The 18,715-nt window shown below is 36.1% G+C and overlaps 1 protein-coding gene across 1 annotated transcript in view; it reads right to left on the bottom strand.

Moving 5' to 3' along the window:
* ulk4 (unc-51 like kinase 4) overlaps positions 1-18,715 on the bottom strand; it is a 199,133-nt gene that overhangs the window by 144,321 nt on the left and 36,097 nt on the right. Inside the window, exon 19 of the mRNA XM_084435286.1 lies at positions 11,550-11,633. Coding sequence (XP_084291412.1) covers positions 11,550-11,633 — 84 coding nt within the window. The remainder of the gene's footprint in view (positions 1-11,549; positions 11,634-18,715) is intronic.

Below are 18,715 nucleotides of genomic sequence, written 5' to 3'. Positions count from 1 at the left end.
ACTGAGGTCTGAGTAAGAAGCTTTAGGGATCATCTGGCTGCGGTCGAGGGGAAGGGGTTTTGTAGGCTGCCCTGACTAGATGGACTAGAAATTACCCGAAACTAAACGTACCGGAGCACATTTCTCATCCGTCTGCATGCACACACAAACACACTTGCGCTTTCTTGTGACCAGGGAAAGTCTACAGAGCACTATCCAGTGCAACTCCATAACCTGACCAGCCAAGGCTCCAAACTAAAAGAAAATGACTGGGTTAAGCACAGTGTGAAAAGCCCTAATGATTCATGAGTTATCGGCATTCTAAACCCCACTTTTAACCCTGGGATAAAGGAACATTTCACTCGTGCAGGGTTCAGATTGCTTAAAAATCGGGTTATGAAAACCTGCTCTGTGAAAAATACCAGAAATGACCTTCTACTTTTGCAGAGATTCTGAAGTGCGCATTAGATGGGCACTTTACTATTCCATGAGGTCACAGGAGAGGATTTGTGAATGGAGGTAAAGCGACGCAACTGATGCCATAGGTCACATAACAGTGATAACATGCCAGATGTAGTATGTCCGAATTTCTTTAATACTACACACATTCATACTATGTGGATACAGTACATACAGTGTACCAAAGTGATGTCTGGAGGGGATTGGTTTGGTAATTTGTTTTTAATGACCCTACAAGTTTGATTAAACCTTTCAAATATGAAATAAAATATTTTTTTTATATTTTAAATATAAGGGAAGAACAAATCACTAAACTTGGGAATTTAAAGAAAACAGGAATTTATCAGAAAAAAAACTGTTTGGCAAAAAAGGGAGGTAAGCTACAGCTACAGGTTTTATTTTACTATGCAAAAAAAAAAGCTAATTATTATTATTATTATTATTATTATTATTAAATTATTTAATAATGGATAAAAATAAATTTGTGAATGGAGGTAAAAAATATAAAAAATAAATATATTTATTATATTTTTATAAAATAAATAAATAAATAAATAAATAAATAAATAAATAAATAAATAAATAAATATATATATATATATATATATATATATATATATATATATATATATATATATATATATATATATATATATATATTTATATATTTATTTATTTATTTATTTTATAAAAATATAATAAATATATTTATTTATCTTGTCATAACACAATGAAAAATGCCAAATTGTGCAGACATAATTTTTGGACAAAATTTGACAGGCTGTCATACAAAGAAATTAACACAAGAGAGAACCAACGAAATATTAATATCTGATTATGTTGTAGTCAATGTATGCTTTTTCCTCTGAGATTTTTGTTTTGTTTTGTTGTTTGCACAGTAAAATAAAACCTGTAGCTGTAGCTTACCTATATTTATATAAAATGACTCTAAAAAATCTTTGACAATTTTTTAATACATTTGAATAAAGGGTGAAGAACAAAATTTTCGGAGGCCGGACGTCACTTTTGGCCACTATTGTACTGGCCACTACTGTGCTTTTTTAACGTCGCAAAGTCAATTTCAAACCAAATGTAATACCTACTATACAGTATGCAATTAATTTTGGCATTGATAATGTTGCTATCAGAGGAAGTGAAGTGAGTCAGAGGAAGTGAACATCAGCGAGTAGAATGTCACAGGTTGTCATCTCGTAATTATAGTAATTACAACATGGCGTGAACACAGCAATTCCCACAAACACTGTAAGTTGGATTAACAGTATTTCAGCGTTTGAAGTGAAAACACATCAATTAGAATTAAGAGTTTCATTCTTACCTTTATAGTCCGAAAAGTCAATTCAGGAAAAAACAACATTACAGTCTTTATGTAAACAGGTCGCGTGCTGCGTATGTCCAATCAATGACACTGGCACCGCAATGTGAATTCATCTGAATGATACAATGTGAAACATCAGCTTATATATGAATACCCAGTATTAATTGTTAACCCAGGTAAATTGTGAGAAGTGTGAAACGTGAATCAAGATGGATTCCGTTTACCTGGGGTTTAGAATTAACCTGGGTTAACTATTCCTAGTGTGAACAGCCAATTGACACTTAAGGCGAGACACTACAGGTGAATAGGGTAAAAAATTTAACTAGCAGATATCACCATGAAACTTTCCCAGTTGATTACCTACATTAAGATGAGAAAAAAAAATGTATTACAAGTTTTCTGTAATTTAATGTTTAAATATGCAAATCAGGCAATATCTAATCAAATATGCACTAATTTGCATATATTTAAAAAAACAATATCTGAGTATTGGATAAAGCCAGGTTAAAAATTATTTTTTCATTGTGTTCACATATTAGATGGGAAAAAAATTACAGAGGTATTTATGGATATCTACTCTTTTTTATCCTGTAAATCAGAAAATACTGTCAATAGCCTTAAAAAAATTATTTTCGCCATGTTTTTTGGAATAAAATGTTATATAAATCAGGCTAGGAATAATATATTTACAAATCCCTCTGTAAATGTCTTCATAATATAACTAGGTACAAGACTGGAAAGTTTGGTGTACTGTATATAGGTGCTATTGAAGTGGAGATTTCGGACTTGGAGTATGAGAGAAAAGTCATTTTGAGAAAACGGGCTTTAAAGATTTTTCATCAGCCAATGAGATTGCGCATTCAGCCCTTTTACTTTCACGATTGGTTGCTGATAAAAAGGAAATGACCATATTTGGATCCGACAGGATTGTACACAAGAGAGAGAGCTTCCTAACGGTGCTTCTGATGACAGGCTGACGGCAGAGATTGCGGAGCAGCATGTTGATTTAGAACGCGAACTTTTGTTGAATTTATGAGAAATCTACAGACGCAAACAGACAAAGTGTAATAAAATAAAGACCTAAATGTGTATTTCTGACTTTTTTTCAACACAAGTCTAAAAGAAGAAATGTTATTGAAGACAAATATCCAAAAATCTCAAAATTGACCAGTAAAAAACAAAACAATGTTTTTGCCTGCCGTGTCTCGCCTTAAAATAAAACATTTAAGAATCAAATAAATTAAAGTCTTTCCCAGCTAATGACGAAATTTTCTGTCTTTCCATGTTTTCATTGTTATATGATAAGGGGAGCTATTAATAATAATAATAATACAGAATCTCCAGATCCAAAAACAAGAAAAGGAAAAGCAGAAACAAGTCATAGAAGCATTGCTTATGCACATAAGCTAGCGTGATCATCAAACATTAAACTGCATATAAATCAAAACTGGGTAATGTTCCTAAATGAAACGTCAAACCCACAAAGAGGTGCAGTACTATGCAAGCTTTGGGGGTTATGATGGACTCAATCTACTCCATCTATGTTTTGACAATCGTTCTGAATCCGATCTGGACGTATTATTTGACAAAAACATGATTTTCTCAGCTTTTTGTTCAAAATGTTGCCTTTTTTATGAAACTTACCCACATTCAAGTGTTGAGAAAAACACTTATATTTAAGCAGAGTTTTGTGAAAATGATCAAAAAAGCTGCCACTGGCTGGTAACAAAAAAAAAAAAAAAACACTGGCAGGGAAAGAGTCAATTAAGTACAGATTCACTGAGTAAAGATTGTGGTTTAATGAATGGACATTTTACATAAAGTAGGTCATGATGATTTAAGTTATATAAACTAGGCCGTTTTCTATGAGGCTGCATTAAGCATAAATCAGTTACAAACTGATGCGGTCACTCTAAAGTAAACCATACCGGAAGAACGATTCCTGGTTTATTTCTAATTGGACAAAAGCAATGCCTAGCAATGCCCTAGCAACCATCTTGCAACCACCTAGCAATCATCCAGAACACCCTAGCAACCAAACAGCAAAAACTGGAATGTTTATTTCATTTTATTTATTTATTTCACTTTTTACAAGTACTTCTGACATCTCTAGTGAACAGACATACAACTTGTCGCCGCTCCTGGTTAGGACACGGCGTAAGCCAGATACCCTGCCCAAATCGTGCCGCTCATCTATGTCATGTGTTCTGCCTGACTAACCTGATTTGATGCGCATAGGACTTATTCCAATATATGTTTATATATAAACTTGCAGCTGCCTCCCAAACCCACACAATGTCAGACTTACAGGGGCTACGAGGTGAGGACAGCTTCTCACCAGAGATCTGTCCTCCAATCTCTGCCTCATTCTCTCTCACACACCTCTGCTGAGCTTCCCAGCTCGATTCTTGCCTCGGGCCATGCTCAAGTCAAACTTTACTGAATTTATGTATTTCTCCCAAATTCTCTCGCGCAACATCAGCAGTCAGTAGCTCCATGCGGTAACAGGAGGTCAAACCTAAACTAGTCTACGTTCGCGAAAAAGTCGATGCACACCGACACAGTAACTGGAGATGGAGTGTTAAAAAGTTTAACATCTTTGAAGACAGTGAAATTACATAATTCCTTTAAAACAGATTTGCTGTCCTAAATACAGGAGAGTTTAGATTCTCACAATGTATCATTAACACAACTACATTCTTTTTAATGTTCTGAAGAAAATGGGAGTGGTGGTGGTTATGCAAAACCCACTTACACAACACTAGAATGTTTCTATATGGTAGCTGAGTTGCTATGCGTTTGTTGTGATATGAGGAGTTTTTAATGTGGTTGCTTACTGGCCAAATTCGTTTCAGGGGTCCGAGAGCAGTTTGCATGAACTTTGACAACCAAACTTTAAAGAGAACTAAAACTCATAACTGCATGAGTGAACTGCAAACTCATAAAAGTGAAGGCTCATTGGTAATGACAACAAAACGTATTGAATTTTATTTTATTTCAATTGTTTTTTTCTATTATAAGATATAGAAATCAAACAATATGTACTGTAGTAAATGTGCATTATTGATGGCAGAATTCAGCAAAGGACGGTTTATTGAACAAGGACACATGATTGTTTTTCATTAAAACCAATTAGCAAAGGTGTTAAATATTCCTCAAATATTCAGTGTAATAGTAATCATCAATATTATAATACTGTACTGAATGCAGTAATACTGAAGGTTGGGTTCCACATACGTGTACACATGCACAGATAAAGAGGTACACTTTCAAGGCAAGTCAGAGAGAATTGGGTTCTTTTTCAAGGTGTCCGAGTTTAGTTCTCTTACTAAGATTCTTAGTGTGATAACACTTTTTTTTTTCTATTTTATCATCCCACTGGTGAAAAAGTCTGATCGCTAAAACAAATAGTGGTATAGACGAGTTGAAATTGAATATGTAGGGTTAGGGGGTTGTTCAAATAATATACAGCAAGTATAAGCAATCGTAATTGTGATGATTGTCGTGGCAAAGCACCAACAATTATAGTCATCTCAGCCCTTATTGTCACTGGCATTTTGCGACCATCTGGGAAACAATTAAAGGAGTACATTTATGTTAAATTATGCTGATTGGGCTCATTTTATAAAAAATAAATAATAATAATGAACATATTTCATAATGGAGTACAGGTGTTTTCTACAGCTAAATACACTCATTCAAGCCCATTTTAGATTTCTATGTGTGTGTGTGTGTGTGTGTGTTAGCGACAGAGATTACGTAAAGCTTACAGAGGTCATCTCTGTGTGGCTCCTTCTAACAACACGAGTGTCTGTTTGAAGGAGCAGCACACCTGGTCCTAAATAAAGGACTATGTAAATTGCCTGAGCCATGCAGGCCTTTCATTAGTGTGATCTCACTGTTTGAGCTCTTTCTCTCTCTCTCAGCATCAATCCATTCAGTCCCAGGCATAAACATTCTTTTATTCCAGCTACTGTGGTCTCTCCAAATCCAAAACCACAGCTGGTCAAGACTAGGAAGACTATGGAAGATGCTCAAAGTCGACATGGAACAGTATTTACAACTATGACAACTTTTATATTACATTTTTCTTAGAAAAAAAAAAGTTAATATAATAATTTTACAAAAATGCTTAACTGATTACTAATATTTGAAATTCATGAAGTGCTGTTAAAATGTATAAATTATATCACAGAAAGGACTCAAGAAGACCTCCGTAAACTTTTGTCATGGTTAATATATGTGCAAGCCATTACAGGTTGTAAAATATATTGTGGTGCACCCCCTCAAAAACGTAATATTTATGAATTAATCATTCATTTAATATATTACATTATATAATTGCTTATAACAAAAATTTAATAAATCAAAATAACAATGATTAAGACGTGTACGTCTAATTGTTTGCTGCTGTAAAAAATATTAAACCAGTATTTTTTTTCTTTATCGTGGACACTCTTTTTTCAATTTGTAATTACATTACATGTTTAACATGTTTCCATCCAAAGTTGTGAATTTAACGTATGCGCAAAATTGGAATATCGCATAAAACATTTGCAAATAAGGCAAATGCAGTTTCCATCCAGTGAGCCAAAGAGAACAAAATCGTCACTTCCAAAGTCTGTACCACTTTGTCGACAGACTTTGCTCAGACATTTCAGAACAACCAAAACAACATTTCAGATGCTGTGCAACGAGATCGGCCCGCTGGTTGGTCCAGTTATGTTGTCACATGACTTTTTTTGATTCGCATCAAGGAATTTATTTAGTAAATGTATTTCCATTGTAGCTTATGTGCACGTGTTCTTATCTGATTTTTTATTATTTTTTTATCTGACTCAATTGAGTTTATGCGCATTTTTAGAATACCCAAATCCCATAATGCGCATAAAAATAGGTGGATGGAAATATGGCTATTGAAATCATCCCCACTGAGGAGGCTTTCTGATTGGAATATGAAGACTCTCAAGAACATATTCCAATGGAGACTTATTCTTCAAATATATCTCTATTTTCCATTATTGCCATAATCTTAATAACATTAACAGTAGGGATGCAAATATTATTATTTTTTTCTATTTTGACAAATATTGAACATTTTGATTCCAAATGGTTCCTTATAGTTTACTTATTATAGCACCACCTGATGAAATAGACGAGTGTGCCCCTTAATAGTGGAAGAGACTATCATACCAAGTTTGGGGTTTCTGTACTTTTCTCATTTTCACACTTAAAAAAAAAAAAAAAAAAAACATTGTAAAATACGAAAGAATCTCTGACCAAATAGGGATCAAGCATCTTTGAATAGTTAAAAAGTTATTTAGCTACTGGTTAGCAGATTATGCACAGCCTAAGCGGCATCAGCTGAAAAAGAAAGTCATTTCAGAGGTGCATTATATTCTGCCGAAAGATTACAAACATTTGAAAACACTGGAAAAATGTGCACAATGAATCGTACGCAATAAGACCAGCAATGTGTATTATGAAAGTAAATATAGTATAGTATATAAATATAGTATTTTCATTTCATGTAGACCTAAAACTGAGCTTTTCCAAAAGAAAAAAAATCTGAAATCACATATAGCAGTGTTTCTCAGTCGGTGGGTCACGACCCAAATAGCGAAGAGTGTAGTTAAAGAAACGACAACAACAAAAACGAATTGTTACTAATGTTTTTTTTTCTGATGCAAGACTCATTTTGAAAGACGTGCGGGAACGCTGTTGACTCTTGTCAGGGGTAGCTTAAGTAAAGCGTGCCTGAGAAAAACGCTTTGTCCTGATTCAGTAACTGGTGTCAGATGAGATGTTGTCAGTCAGTTTCATTATTCGAACATTATTTTCATAACCTATTATAAAAACACACTTTCCTACCCTGATGTCATACTTCGCTCGCAATGCGTACTCTTCAATTGTGAGCACAAATGCAGGCGGGTGTGTGCTGTGTATCACTTTACTATATATAAAAAAGAAAAAGACGTTGCGAGCATGCAACATCGTAGTTACGTAATCAATTTGGAAGTCATGAAATTACCAAAAAGTACCAATAAATTGCATAACTGGTACAATAGTGTGTTAGCTGGGAAGGATTTACATGCAGGTGTTCAGTCTATTCGTTAGGATCAGTGTTCATGTTTATTAACAGTTCATGTTAGTATTGTGTAGTTCCCGTAGTAACTGTAGTTTCCATAACCTTAACCCAAAATACCACTTTAATTTCAGTGTGTGCCATTTTCTGTATTTTTAATGATTGTGGTTGCTCGTACCAACTTACTGTTTGTAAGGGAAAATTTGGGTCCCCTGGCCAAACACCACTGACATTTCACATTGATAAGCCCTCGGTAACAAAGTTACCTTCATGATCAACACGCTCCATGACGATGGACCCCAGGGTGATGCATATTGAATGGCTGTTCGTGACCGATTAGCGCCTTTGCTCAACGCGAAGACTGAGTGCGTGTGGAGCCGCTGAGTGTGTTTGATTACGGAGCGACGGAAATCAGAGGCAAAAACACATTGGTATAAACTGCATCATAGATATTCAGAGTCATAGAAGGGTCAGTGCGCTCTATAGAGAGGCACTACAGGCAGAGCTAATAGGGAGGGGATGGAATATGCACAGTATGTGTGTGTGTGCGTAATAAATATTTAATGGAAGAGTAGTGTGATGCCCAGTTGCAGCCCAAGGCTCTGCTACACGCCACTTACAGTGAGCACAACCCTTTCATCATCCATGCACACGGAATCGCGCGCGCACACACACACACACACACAATCGCGCACGGCTCTTCCAGCTGCAGTCTGACCTGAAAACCTGTCTGCATGCTGCTCTGGCTGTCTTTCTGAATTAAGAGCACTCTCACTCTCGATTGAGCACACAATATTCTCTGGCTAGCTCTGTTACTCTCATCTTCTCGGTGTGTGTTATGCACTTCTTACCCTCCCCCAACCTTCTACCATCATCACCTCCTGGCCTTTTTTCTCCTTTCTCTCCCTCTAATTCCCCATCCCTTCCTCTCTCTCTCTCTCTCTCTCTGATGTCTTGTTTCCTGAGCTCAGCTCTCTCTGAATCAGCAGAGGTTCTCAAACAGGTCAGCACAGCGAAGCATTACAATTACTGCCTACATCAGCCTCACACATGGATTTATTACCGTACTCGCACAACGCTAATGTTGGGGAATTGGCGGAATTGAATTAACCCCCGTTTCTTTCATGGCTTTCCAAAAGATGTGCCGTTAATGTTTGCGGGGTGTAATTAGCAAGGCAGCGTCGGGAAGTCACACCGGCTTCTGGCTGTTGCCTCGGCTCCAATCGTGTCGCTGTCAGTCTAGACCTGCTTTAGAGAGAGTGATCAACTGCACAGCCTGGTGGCAGTGCTGCTGGGAAGAAAAAGAGAGAGGGAGAGAGAGAGCAAGGGAGTAACAGTGCTGGAGGGCCAGCTCTCTCTCTGATTACTGAGCTTATTACTGCGAGGAACTAGACTTGCTTATAAGCTTTGTATCCTAGAATAGAGGTGCATTTTTCTTTCTCTCCCGGGCTTCTTTTCTCTCTAGTTGTGTCCCAAATTACACACTATACTCTATGAACTTAGACGTATACACTACACGGTTGAGTACGTAAGTACATAGTGAATGAATTTTATATAGTTACAGTTTTATACAGTTTCAGTTTGAACACACTGAAAATTCACACTATTTATACACACTGTCGCACAATTTACGCTACAAAACAGCATAGAATAGTGCTTATAGGCGAAATTGGGACGCACCTTTTGTCTCTCTGTTGAATGTTTAACAGTGTTTGCACTGAGTTTGTTAGGGGTTGCACTGATATTGACATTCTGATTGATGCTGATAACTATTATCATGTTATGTTTGACAGCCGATAAATGGACATTACCATATATTATATTATCATATAATATTAAAATTGTTTTGTCAACCTTTGTTATACAAATAATTGCATACAGTGGTCGTAAATGTATTTGGACACTTGGGTCATGCATAATCTCTGAATGTTGTTGCATTAGATACAGAACATCAAAGTAGCGTCTACAAACAAATTATTCTAGAGTTTTACACAGTAACCACAGTTCATCAAATTAACTATAAAAAAATTCCATAAAGTTTGATCCATAAAGTGTCCAAATAACTTTGAACAATAATGTCTCAACTTCATAAGAGTCTTTTTTGTGATATTTTGCTTAAAATGCCATGCCACATTTCTGCAAAATACATGCTTCTTGGTTTGATATTTTGTAATATAATGCAGAGATTTTCAGGTGTGGATTAGGTGTCTAAATACATTATGCCACTGTGTATCACTATATATCAAAAATGTAAAAATGTAAATAGTGTATTATATATATATATATATATTTTTTAAACAATTTCATAAATCAAATTAATTTTAATCATGAGTTTGGTATTTACAAGAATGTTTGTGCATGTGGTCTGAAACAGACACACACGTATACATATATACACCTTTTTGTGTGTGTGTGCGCGTGCGTGTGTGCGTGCGTGCGTGCCCAGACGTCTTTACTAATACTAAAGGCCAATTCACACTACACCAACAGACTCAGACAACATGGCGACAGTCACCAGATTATAGCACGTCACTTATCAGACAATTCTAATTCCGATTCAGCATGTTCAATCTGCAAAAACAAGCTCCGACAGACACCATCATACTCTGACAGGGGTAGCACACTGATCCGACAAAACTCGACAAAGTGTCTTTTGTCGACTTCGGTGTGAGCTGGCCAAAAAGAACAGATATCAACTATTGTGTAAAGCCAGTCATTTTGACCAACACAATTTTTGCATACAATTTACATCAGACGGTCAATGGGGTGTTCTGTCTGAAGTAGAAACAAGAACTGCTTGTGAAGTTTAGAAAGTTGCTGATGGATCAAAAACTAAGTGTTTTTAATGAAAGTGAAACAGTCAGCAGCTGTTGATCATTACAGGCCATCAGTTCTGAATTGACCTTGAAAGTTCAATGGAATGAGATGAGCTCCAGGAAGAACTACTTCAAGCAGCTGAGAATCTAAATTTAACCAAAAAGTGATGAGACCAAAAAAAAAAAAAAAAAAAACACTCAAATGCTGCCTAAGCAGGTTGGAGAAGAGGGCTAAAATTGGGCACATTCACTAGAGGGCAAAACTTTTGCCAAACGTTGGCAGCTGACCAGCCAGAAAACAACAGTAGCTGAAGAAGCGCCAGAACAGCTAGAGAAACTTTCACTCCCAACTTTTTCCTTCCGAATGATACTTTATTTCAGTGCTGCAGACCAGGGGTTGTCGGCAACACAAGCTGTAACTCCTAAACTGTCTTCTTAATGGCAGATCTTCCCCTGCTAATAAAGGAATAATGAGGGAGTCTGTATGGTGCTCGGTCCCCTGTGGAAGAGAAGCTCTCAGCACTCACAATAAACACAGTCTGTTCAGACTGGAGATGATCAGTTTGATGTCTGTCTCCACACAGATGGTTCCATTCTCAAACAATGCAGGCCAGCGTGGTTAATTGCTACTGAGACGACCGGAGGTGCGGTTACGTGAGCATTTCTGCTGCAGGTGAGCGAGTGTTTTTGTGTGACAGGACTGACTGACGAACAAGCGTTGAGCGCCCTTGACTCGCGGCATGCGAATGATGCCTATAAGGGCTGGGGGAGGTTGGTTATCAGACAGATCCCCCCGCCCCCATGCGCACATATTCACGCACACACTAGTGCGCGCACTTACACACACTCTGCGAGGACAGTGTAGCAGTCTTACCCCTTCCCGAAGGCACCTCATTAACACGGTGTAGGCGGCAGCAGGAACGACCCACAATCCTCCTGGGCGCTCTTTCTTCTCTTCCTGCAGGGGAAGGAAAGAGAGTATGTGTGTGTGTGTGAGCGAGAGAGAGAGAGACAACTATTACAGAGACTCATTGGGGGAACAATTAAAAGCAGTAAAATGCAGCCACCATCATAATGAGGCTAAATAAATAAAGTCCTGCGACGGTAAATAAGACGCCAGGCTCAGGCAGGTACAGGAAACACAGCTCAAGTGAGAAGCAATGATCGTGTCAATTAGAGGGAGAAGCGGAGAATGCTGCGAAGAAACATCCCGCTCTCATTTAACTTCTAATGCTTTCGTTCAGCACAGCGCTGAGACTGATCGTCGACATCAACAGCAGCTCGTGAGCAAGACCTTCATACAAGTCAAGGCCTGATTTGGATTTCTGTTTGTATGTAGCTGCATCATGCTGTGTGCAGTAGGCTGTTATAAATTTGAAAGGAAAAAAAAGATTACATTTTATATACGGTAGAAATTTGACAAAATGAAAACCCTCTAAACTATCCTCTCTCAAATTAAAATTCATGAGTGTAAACAGCTTTATAATTCAAAACAAATAACTTTCACATAAATTAACTGAAGGTTATTAAAATGCACAATTAAGTAAACCGTAAGTGGTTAGGTATGAACAGCTAAATTAAAATGAGTCAGAAAGTAAAACTGTCAAAGAGTTCATTTAGTTTTGTATCTTTAAACGTCCAAAAATATATATATATATTTTAAAGATTTTTAAAATCATTCTGCATTATAAAAAGCATTCATGAGCTCAAGCTGCATTTACAGTACCGGGTATTTTGCCGCAGTTTGTGCAATAAAACATTTTACAGTCAATTTAACACTTCTGTAGTCAATAAGATGTTACACCCTTTAAATTTGGAAGGATCTAATGCAATAAACTGATAGCCATTAGTGAGTACATCAATGGGCTTCTTGTTCTCACAGAGAACTTTTAAAACTTTGTCCAGTCCAGGGCCATTAAAATTGATTGCCATGGGATAGCAGCAGAAAAGGGGGAAAACTCTACCCTCCAGTGGCTGATACAATACATTTGGAGGCAGGAATCATAGCACCAACTCACTGGCCTCTTTATGCACACTGCAGGTTACTGAAGAGAAGATTAACACTGACTTCTGATAAATAATATATATATATATATATATATATATATTATTATTATTATTATATATTTTCAGTTTTATAAAAATATAAATTATTATAATATAAGCCAAACCTAAGAATAAAAATAAAATATCCAAGGGCCATAACCACCATATTTGAAATTCCTGATGCTGTTCTGCTGCAATCCATTATGCACCAATTTGTTTGTAATCAGGATGACAAAATGTTTTAAAGTTGCATTTTTAAGCTGGTCTGCCTAAGAGGTCTAAGATGTCAAAGTGATTGACGGAATCCGAACATTACAGCACAAAGCTTCAGTTTTAACGGTGGAAGATTGCAAAGGAAGTAGCTAAACATGTAATATTACAGTTTGACAACTGAAATGTTAAACGACCGGCAGTAATGTCAATTGATGCAAAATAGACTTTTTTTGTATCATTTTGCCATTTTGAATTGAAAATAATACTATCGTTTCTGTCATCCATGTAATTCATAGCTGAATGTGATGAGCAAACAAACTTTAATGGAGTGTTTTGCATATTAGGCATATACTATTAAGAATGTGCGAATATTTTGAAATAAAAAATAATGTTTGCAAAGAGTTCAAATTGATACCTTTACAATAAATTCTAATCCAAAAGTTATTTTACCAAAAACCACCATTTAGTTATCTGATATTAAAATATGTACCACACTAAAAGCCCTATTCAAATATAGGCCATCATTTGCTGTAGTTATACCTCCTAATTAGGGCTGGACGGTATGACGATATATATTGTGGTGACAATATAAAGGGATTTTGCTATACCATTTATAATCCGGCATGCAAATACACCCGCGTAGCACAGTACTACTTAAAGTTATTAACACTTTAGAGTGATAAAGAAAAATGCATGAAAGATATAATAAAGAGAGGGATGTGCATGATGTTAAAAAGAATGACAAAGCCCAATAAGCCATGAAAAAAGCCGCCACTCTTTCAGTCCTCTTTTGCAGCTTATTGCGTTTGAATAGTGAAATACACAATTATGTCAAAATGCCCATCATGTAGAGTATTCACATAAACAGTCTCTATGTCTTAAGTGAACGTTAACAGTTGTGTAAAAACCGGACGCATGTCAGTACATTAGATCTGTCCATTCAGTCTTAAAGTGACAGCAGCCTAATACACCTGCTGCCGTCTGTCATTAATGTTAATCAAACAAAAGACAAAAAAAACAAAAAAAACAATGCTCTTAACTTTTGTATATTTAATAAGAATTCATTTATATTTAATTCATACAGTGAAGACTATGCAGTATTTTTTGCAGACTTTGTATCTTTGTTCTATTGTATTAGTCGAATTGTTTGTAATTTGTTTTGTTCTCATTTAAAAAAATAAAAAAATGAAAACAACTATTTTGTTGAAAATAGTTACCGTGAAATAAAACGTATCATATGGTAAAATAAAATGGTCCCACCCTTACTCCTGATTTAATTTCAAACAAGTAAAAGTATTTTTTGTCCTAAGCATATTTCAAGCATATTTGATAACATTAATCAAAAGTCTGGCTGGTATAAGGGTGAAGTCCATAAATAAATTACAGCACTTGCTCATTTGTGCTTGTGAACGGAGTAAGAAGTAACAGATGCCAAACACATCAATACAATCTCAGAAGAGCGAGCTCACATTTATGCTGAGAAATAGCCAATTAATCCTCTATTGACTATTTTCAATGTTGACGAAGAGCCTACGTGCTCAAAACGTTACCTGTGTGAGAGTCCACCATTACATTTTTTGCATTTGGTGTGCCAGTCTTTTTCTGTTTCCTATTTTAAATGTTTACATAATATAGATTGTATTTCTAATTTGTCGATAAACTGTTTGCCCGTCCACCTTAGGACCGGTTGGTCAATTGCAAAAATGGCTTAGAAAAACAAGTTCTAAGAAAGAATCTCAAATCATGTTTTATTTTGGTTTGTTTGTTTTTGACTATTATTTATGAATACACAGCAAAATGTTTGAAACTGAGGGTAATTTTTTTTTCTTAATGTTAAAGAACAAATACATTACAGTTGTGTTTTACTAAAGAACACTGAAATAGTGAGTGCGTGTATGCTTTCATGGCATATCTAGTATCACTCCCATTCATTATCTCATAGAGAGCACAGCCATAGTTTTTCACCTGGGCTGCTATTGAAATGCAAGGCGTCAACACACCAATTGCTCACATTACACTAGAACTGAGGAGTAGAGAAAAGTCATTAGATAAAGCCAATCAAGGCCACAGTGTCCCTCTCCTTCCCCCTGGGCTCAGAGCTAATATGATCAATAAAAGCTGTGTGTGCTGTTGTACTGCATGACCCTGAAAAACACAACCGTACAGGAGGTACACACCTAAATAAGCCCAACAAAGCATGTTATCAGCTAACCTCGAGTCCCTTACAGCGATCAATACAGTGATCAGATTAGGGTGACCAGATGTCTACAACACAGGACAAATTTTGGGAAAACAGGCCATCTCATCACACTAGCTGTAATGAGGTAAAATGATGCTGTGATGAGCCGTTTATGGACTCCAGAGGCTGTGCTTCATTACACCTTTAGACCTCATTCACAAGCTGCTAAAAATGTGTGATGCTAAAAATCCCCCAACACTGACTTTCATCAAAGCATTGTGTTATAGCTGGCAAATGCAAGTGTTACCATGGCAAATACTAGAGGTAACATGGGTAAATGCGAATAAAAAGTGTCCAATTTTCAGCAGTGATCTTTGCAGTGCTAAAATTATGTTAAAGGTTACGCATGATGCACCAGACTGCATCGGTTATGAGGTGGTTCCCATGTTGAGGTTAATGAGGTCTGAGAGGTTGTGTGAAACTCTCCTCATAAGGGAGCTTTTTAAATGTCATGGAATACTCAGAGGGCAAATACTGCCTGTAGGACATTTATGAGAAGCAAACTGAGCTGTATGAAATTTCAGGCCATTGAGCATACGGATCCATTCTTGGGATAGCAATCGAGTGGCTAGTCCCCCTAGAAGTCAAAGTGGAAGTTGTGCACTGATCAATAATTACTTCAATATAATAGACAGTCTACCTCTCTAATGAACCCATGTGAATATTGATATGATATGTGAATTATAGATGATTCTTTAATTAGAGGAACTTTTTTGTCCAGGAGATATAGATATAGATATTTCACCTTTAGTTCCTTGTCTCTACGAAGCCCATCCTTCCGAAAAGTGCAGTGCACTCTGATTAGTCGGCTGGACCAGTGTGTTTTGATTGGTCAATAACTTTGAGCAAAAGTCAAGCCCCTAACTGCGAGTTTCAACACTCATCCAGGACTATTGTGACGTATACATTCCCAGAAGAAAACTCAAGACTAGTCAAGGCGAAACAGCGCTTAGAATACCTCGCTTTGGAATGGACTTTGTGCTTTGTAGCTGTGCAGTCCTTTTTCATGCTCAAAAAGAAACATTACACACTAAAGAAAGTTGAATATAAAAATGTAAAAAAAAGAAAAAAAGAAGCATAACAGGACCCCCTTTAATAAGATATTATAACAGCTTTAAACTGTGTCTTTCCTTTATTCATTTCATACATTAATTATTAGGGAAGGTTAAAAAGTCAGGGTAGGAGGAAAAGTGTTAAATGTCAATAAAAATTTACTTCAGAATTTTTTTTTTTTTTTGAAAAAAAAAGTATAACTGTCCTAAATTATTAAGTTAATAATGATATAATTATTTTTCTACTCCAATTTGTTGTTGAAATATAAACATTTAAACGGGGGCTATAATAAGTTGTTTTCATGATAGATTTATTCCAAAATACACTAAATAATGAAGACAATGTTAAGTAAAAATGTAGTATAATGAATCCATATATTAGTGCATGTATTTACCTCTAGTGTTTTTTTTTTATTTTATTTTTTATGCTGACTATCAGGCTATGGAGGTTGACGGCTTTCCTGAAGTAAATGTAATGTTACGTGACATTGTTTACAAGCTGTTTTATTGACGTCTTTCCGCAGTTGATACAGAGACTGAGCAATTACATAAGACTTATTATTTGTAGAAAACTTGCCATCTATTAATCGTAATATTTAGTGAAGTTTTGTTCATGCATCAACTGAAAACAATCTGAATGATTAACTGAAATCAGTTAATCAAAATGAAGACCAATTAAAAACGAGAAAATGATACTGCCAACCCAGCCCTAGCATCCACACAGCTGTTTTATCTTATCCACAGAACGCCATTGGTAAGTGCTAATTAAATGTCAATGGTTGATCAATAATTTTGGCCCTCCAAAACAGTTTCGGCCGAGAATGAATTTATTTTCGGTTGCCAAAATTTCAGTGCATCACAAAAAATTTGAAATGTTATTAATTTTACATTATGATTTGAGATTTATTAGGTGTCATTACCAAACTGGATAATCAATCAATCGCAAATTATTTGTATGAAATAATTTTTTTATTTATTATAAATTATTTGAGTTCAAGCTAATTTTTGATAGCAATTCCAAGACTTATCCAACTTAAATACATATACAGTTGCAATCAAAATTATTCAACCCCCTTGACCTGCAAGACATTTTGCTGCCAAGAACAAAATTGTATGAAAACAATTCAACAAAGGCATCAGTAAACTATTATAGAAAGTTTATTAATACACATTTGAGTGATTCTGAGAAAGTAAAGTTGAATAAAATATCAAAATGGCTCTAAACATTCAAGTTCAAAATTATTAAACCCCCAAAAGTCAAATTGTGTGCAGAATCTTTTTTTCTTTATAACCTCAAATAAACGCATAGATTAAGTGCTTAGAAGCTTCTGTCTCCTCTCTACTGCAATCTTGGCCCATTCTTCACTTGAAAAAGCTTCCAGATCACTAATAATCTCTGGTTTTCACGTAACCACTGCTTTCTTCATATTCCACCAAATATTTTCAATGAGATTTAAAGGGCCCCTATTATGGATTTTTGAAAATTACCTTTCATGTAGTGTGTAACATAGCTTTAAGTGAATGAAAACATCCTGCAAAGTTTTAAATCTGTAAGTGCACCTCATATAAAGTTAGTCTTTCAAAAGTAAGAGTTGACGGAGTCAATTAAATGAATCGTTTTTCAAACGAGTCATAAGCCGTTTCGTTGTGACGTCAAGACGAAACATTAGTATATTGCCCGCCCACTTATTGCACGCGTAGACACCAGGGAAAACTTGAACCTCAAACCAGCAGCTGATTCCTGTGGATAATGGAGAGCATCATGTCGAGAAGACGGCGCTGTGCTCTATAATGTGAAGGTAAAGCCAGTTCTTTTTTCACTGCCCAAGGACGAGTATGTGAAGAATCAGTGGTTAAAGATAATCTTTACCACGATATCACAGCAGTATAATCCTAAACTTTTGCTTTGTTCCCTTTATTTTACTGAAGACTGCTTCTCAAATCTCAGAGTTCAATGCAGGATTCACAAACCGCTTGCTCTTGAAAGATGGTGTTCAAAATACTTAGTTTTGAGTTTCATATTGTGTAGGTCTCCTGCTAACTGGCTAACTCACGTTATCACTGTCTTACTTATATACTTCTGCTAATCAGTTGTTGGCCACGATTACCTATAACTGTGTCTATTAAAGGGATAGTTCACTTTGAAATTAATTTTTGATATGTTTTAGCTTACCTCAAGGGCATCCAAGATGTAGGTGTCTTTGTTTCCGCAGTAGTTTCAATTTTGATATGTTTAGGTCAAACCGTTCTTGTCTGTCAGTCATATAATGCATGTCGATGGTCACTGGCTCAACACAAGCACAGAGTCCAAATTAAAACAATTCCCCATCGTCCAAATGAAACAATTCCCCATCATAAGTACACATTGATGGCCTAAGACACGAAACGAGCGGTTTGTGTGAGAAAACGAACAGTATTTATATCGTTGTTATCTCTTGAAAACAGCACACGTCCAAATGATCTGACGGCGCGGGCGGGTATAGATATATA

This window comes from Rutilus rutilus (assembly GCF_951802725.1).
Source record: "Rutilus rutilus genome assembly, chromosome: 17".
Classification (NCBI taxonomy): domain Eukaryota; kingdom Metazoa; phylum Chordata; class Actinopteri; order Cypriniformes; family Leuciscidae; genus Rutilus; species Rutilus rutilus.
The sequence above is the reverse complement of the archived record's forward strand: the minus strand, read 5'-3'. Positions and strand labels throughout refer to the sequence as shown.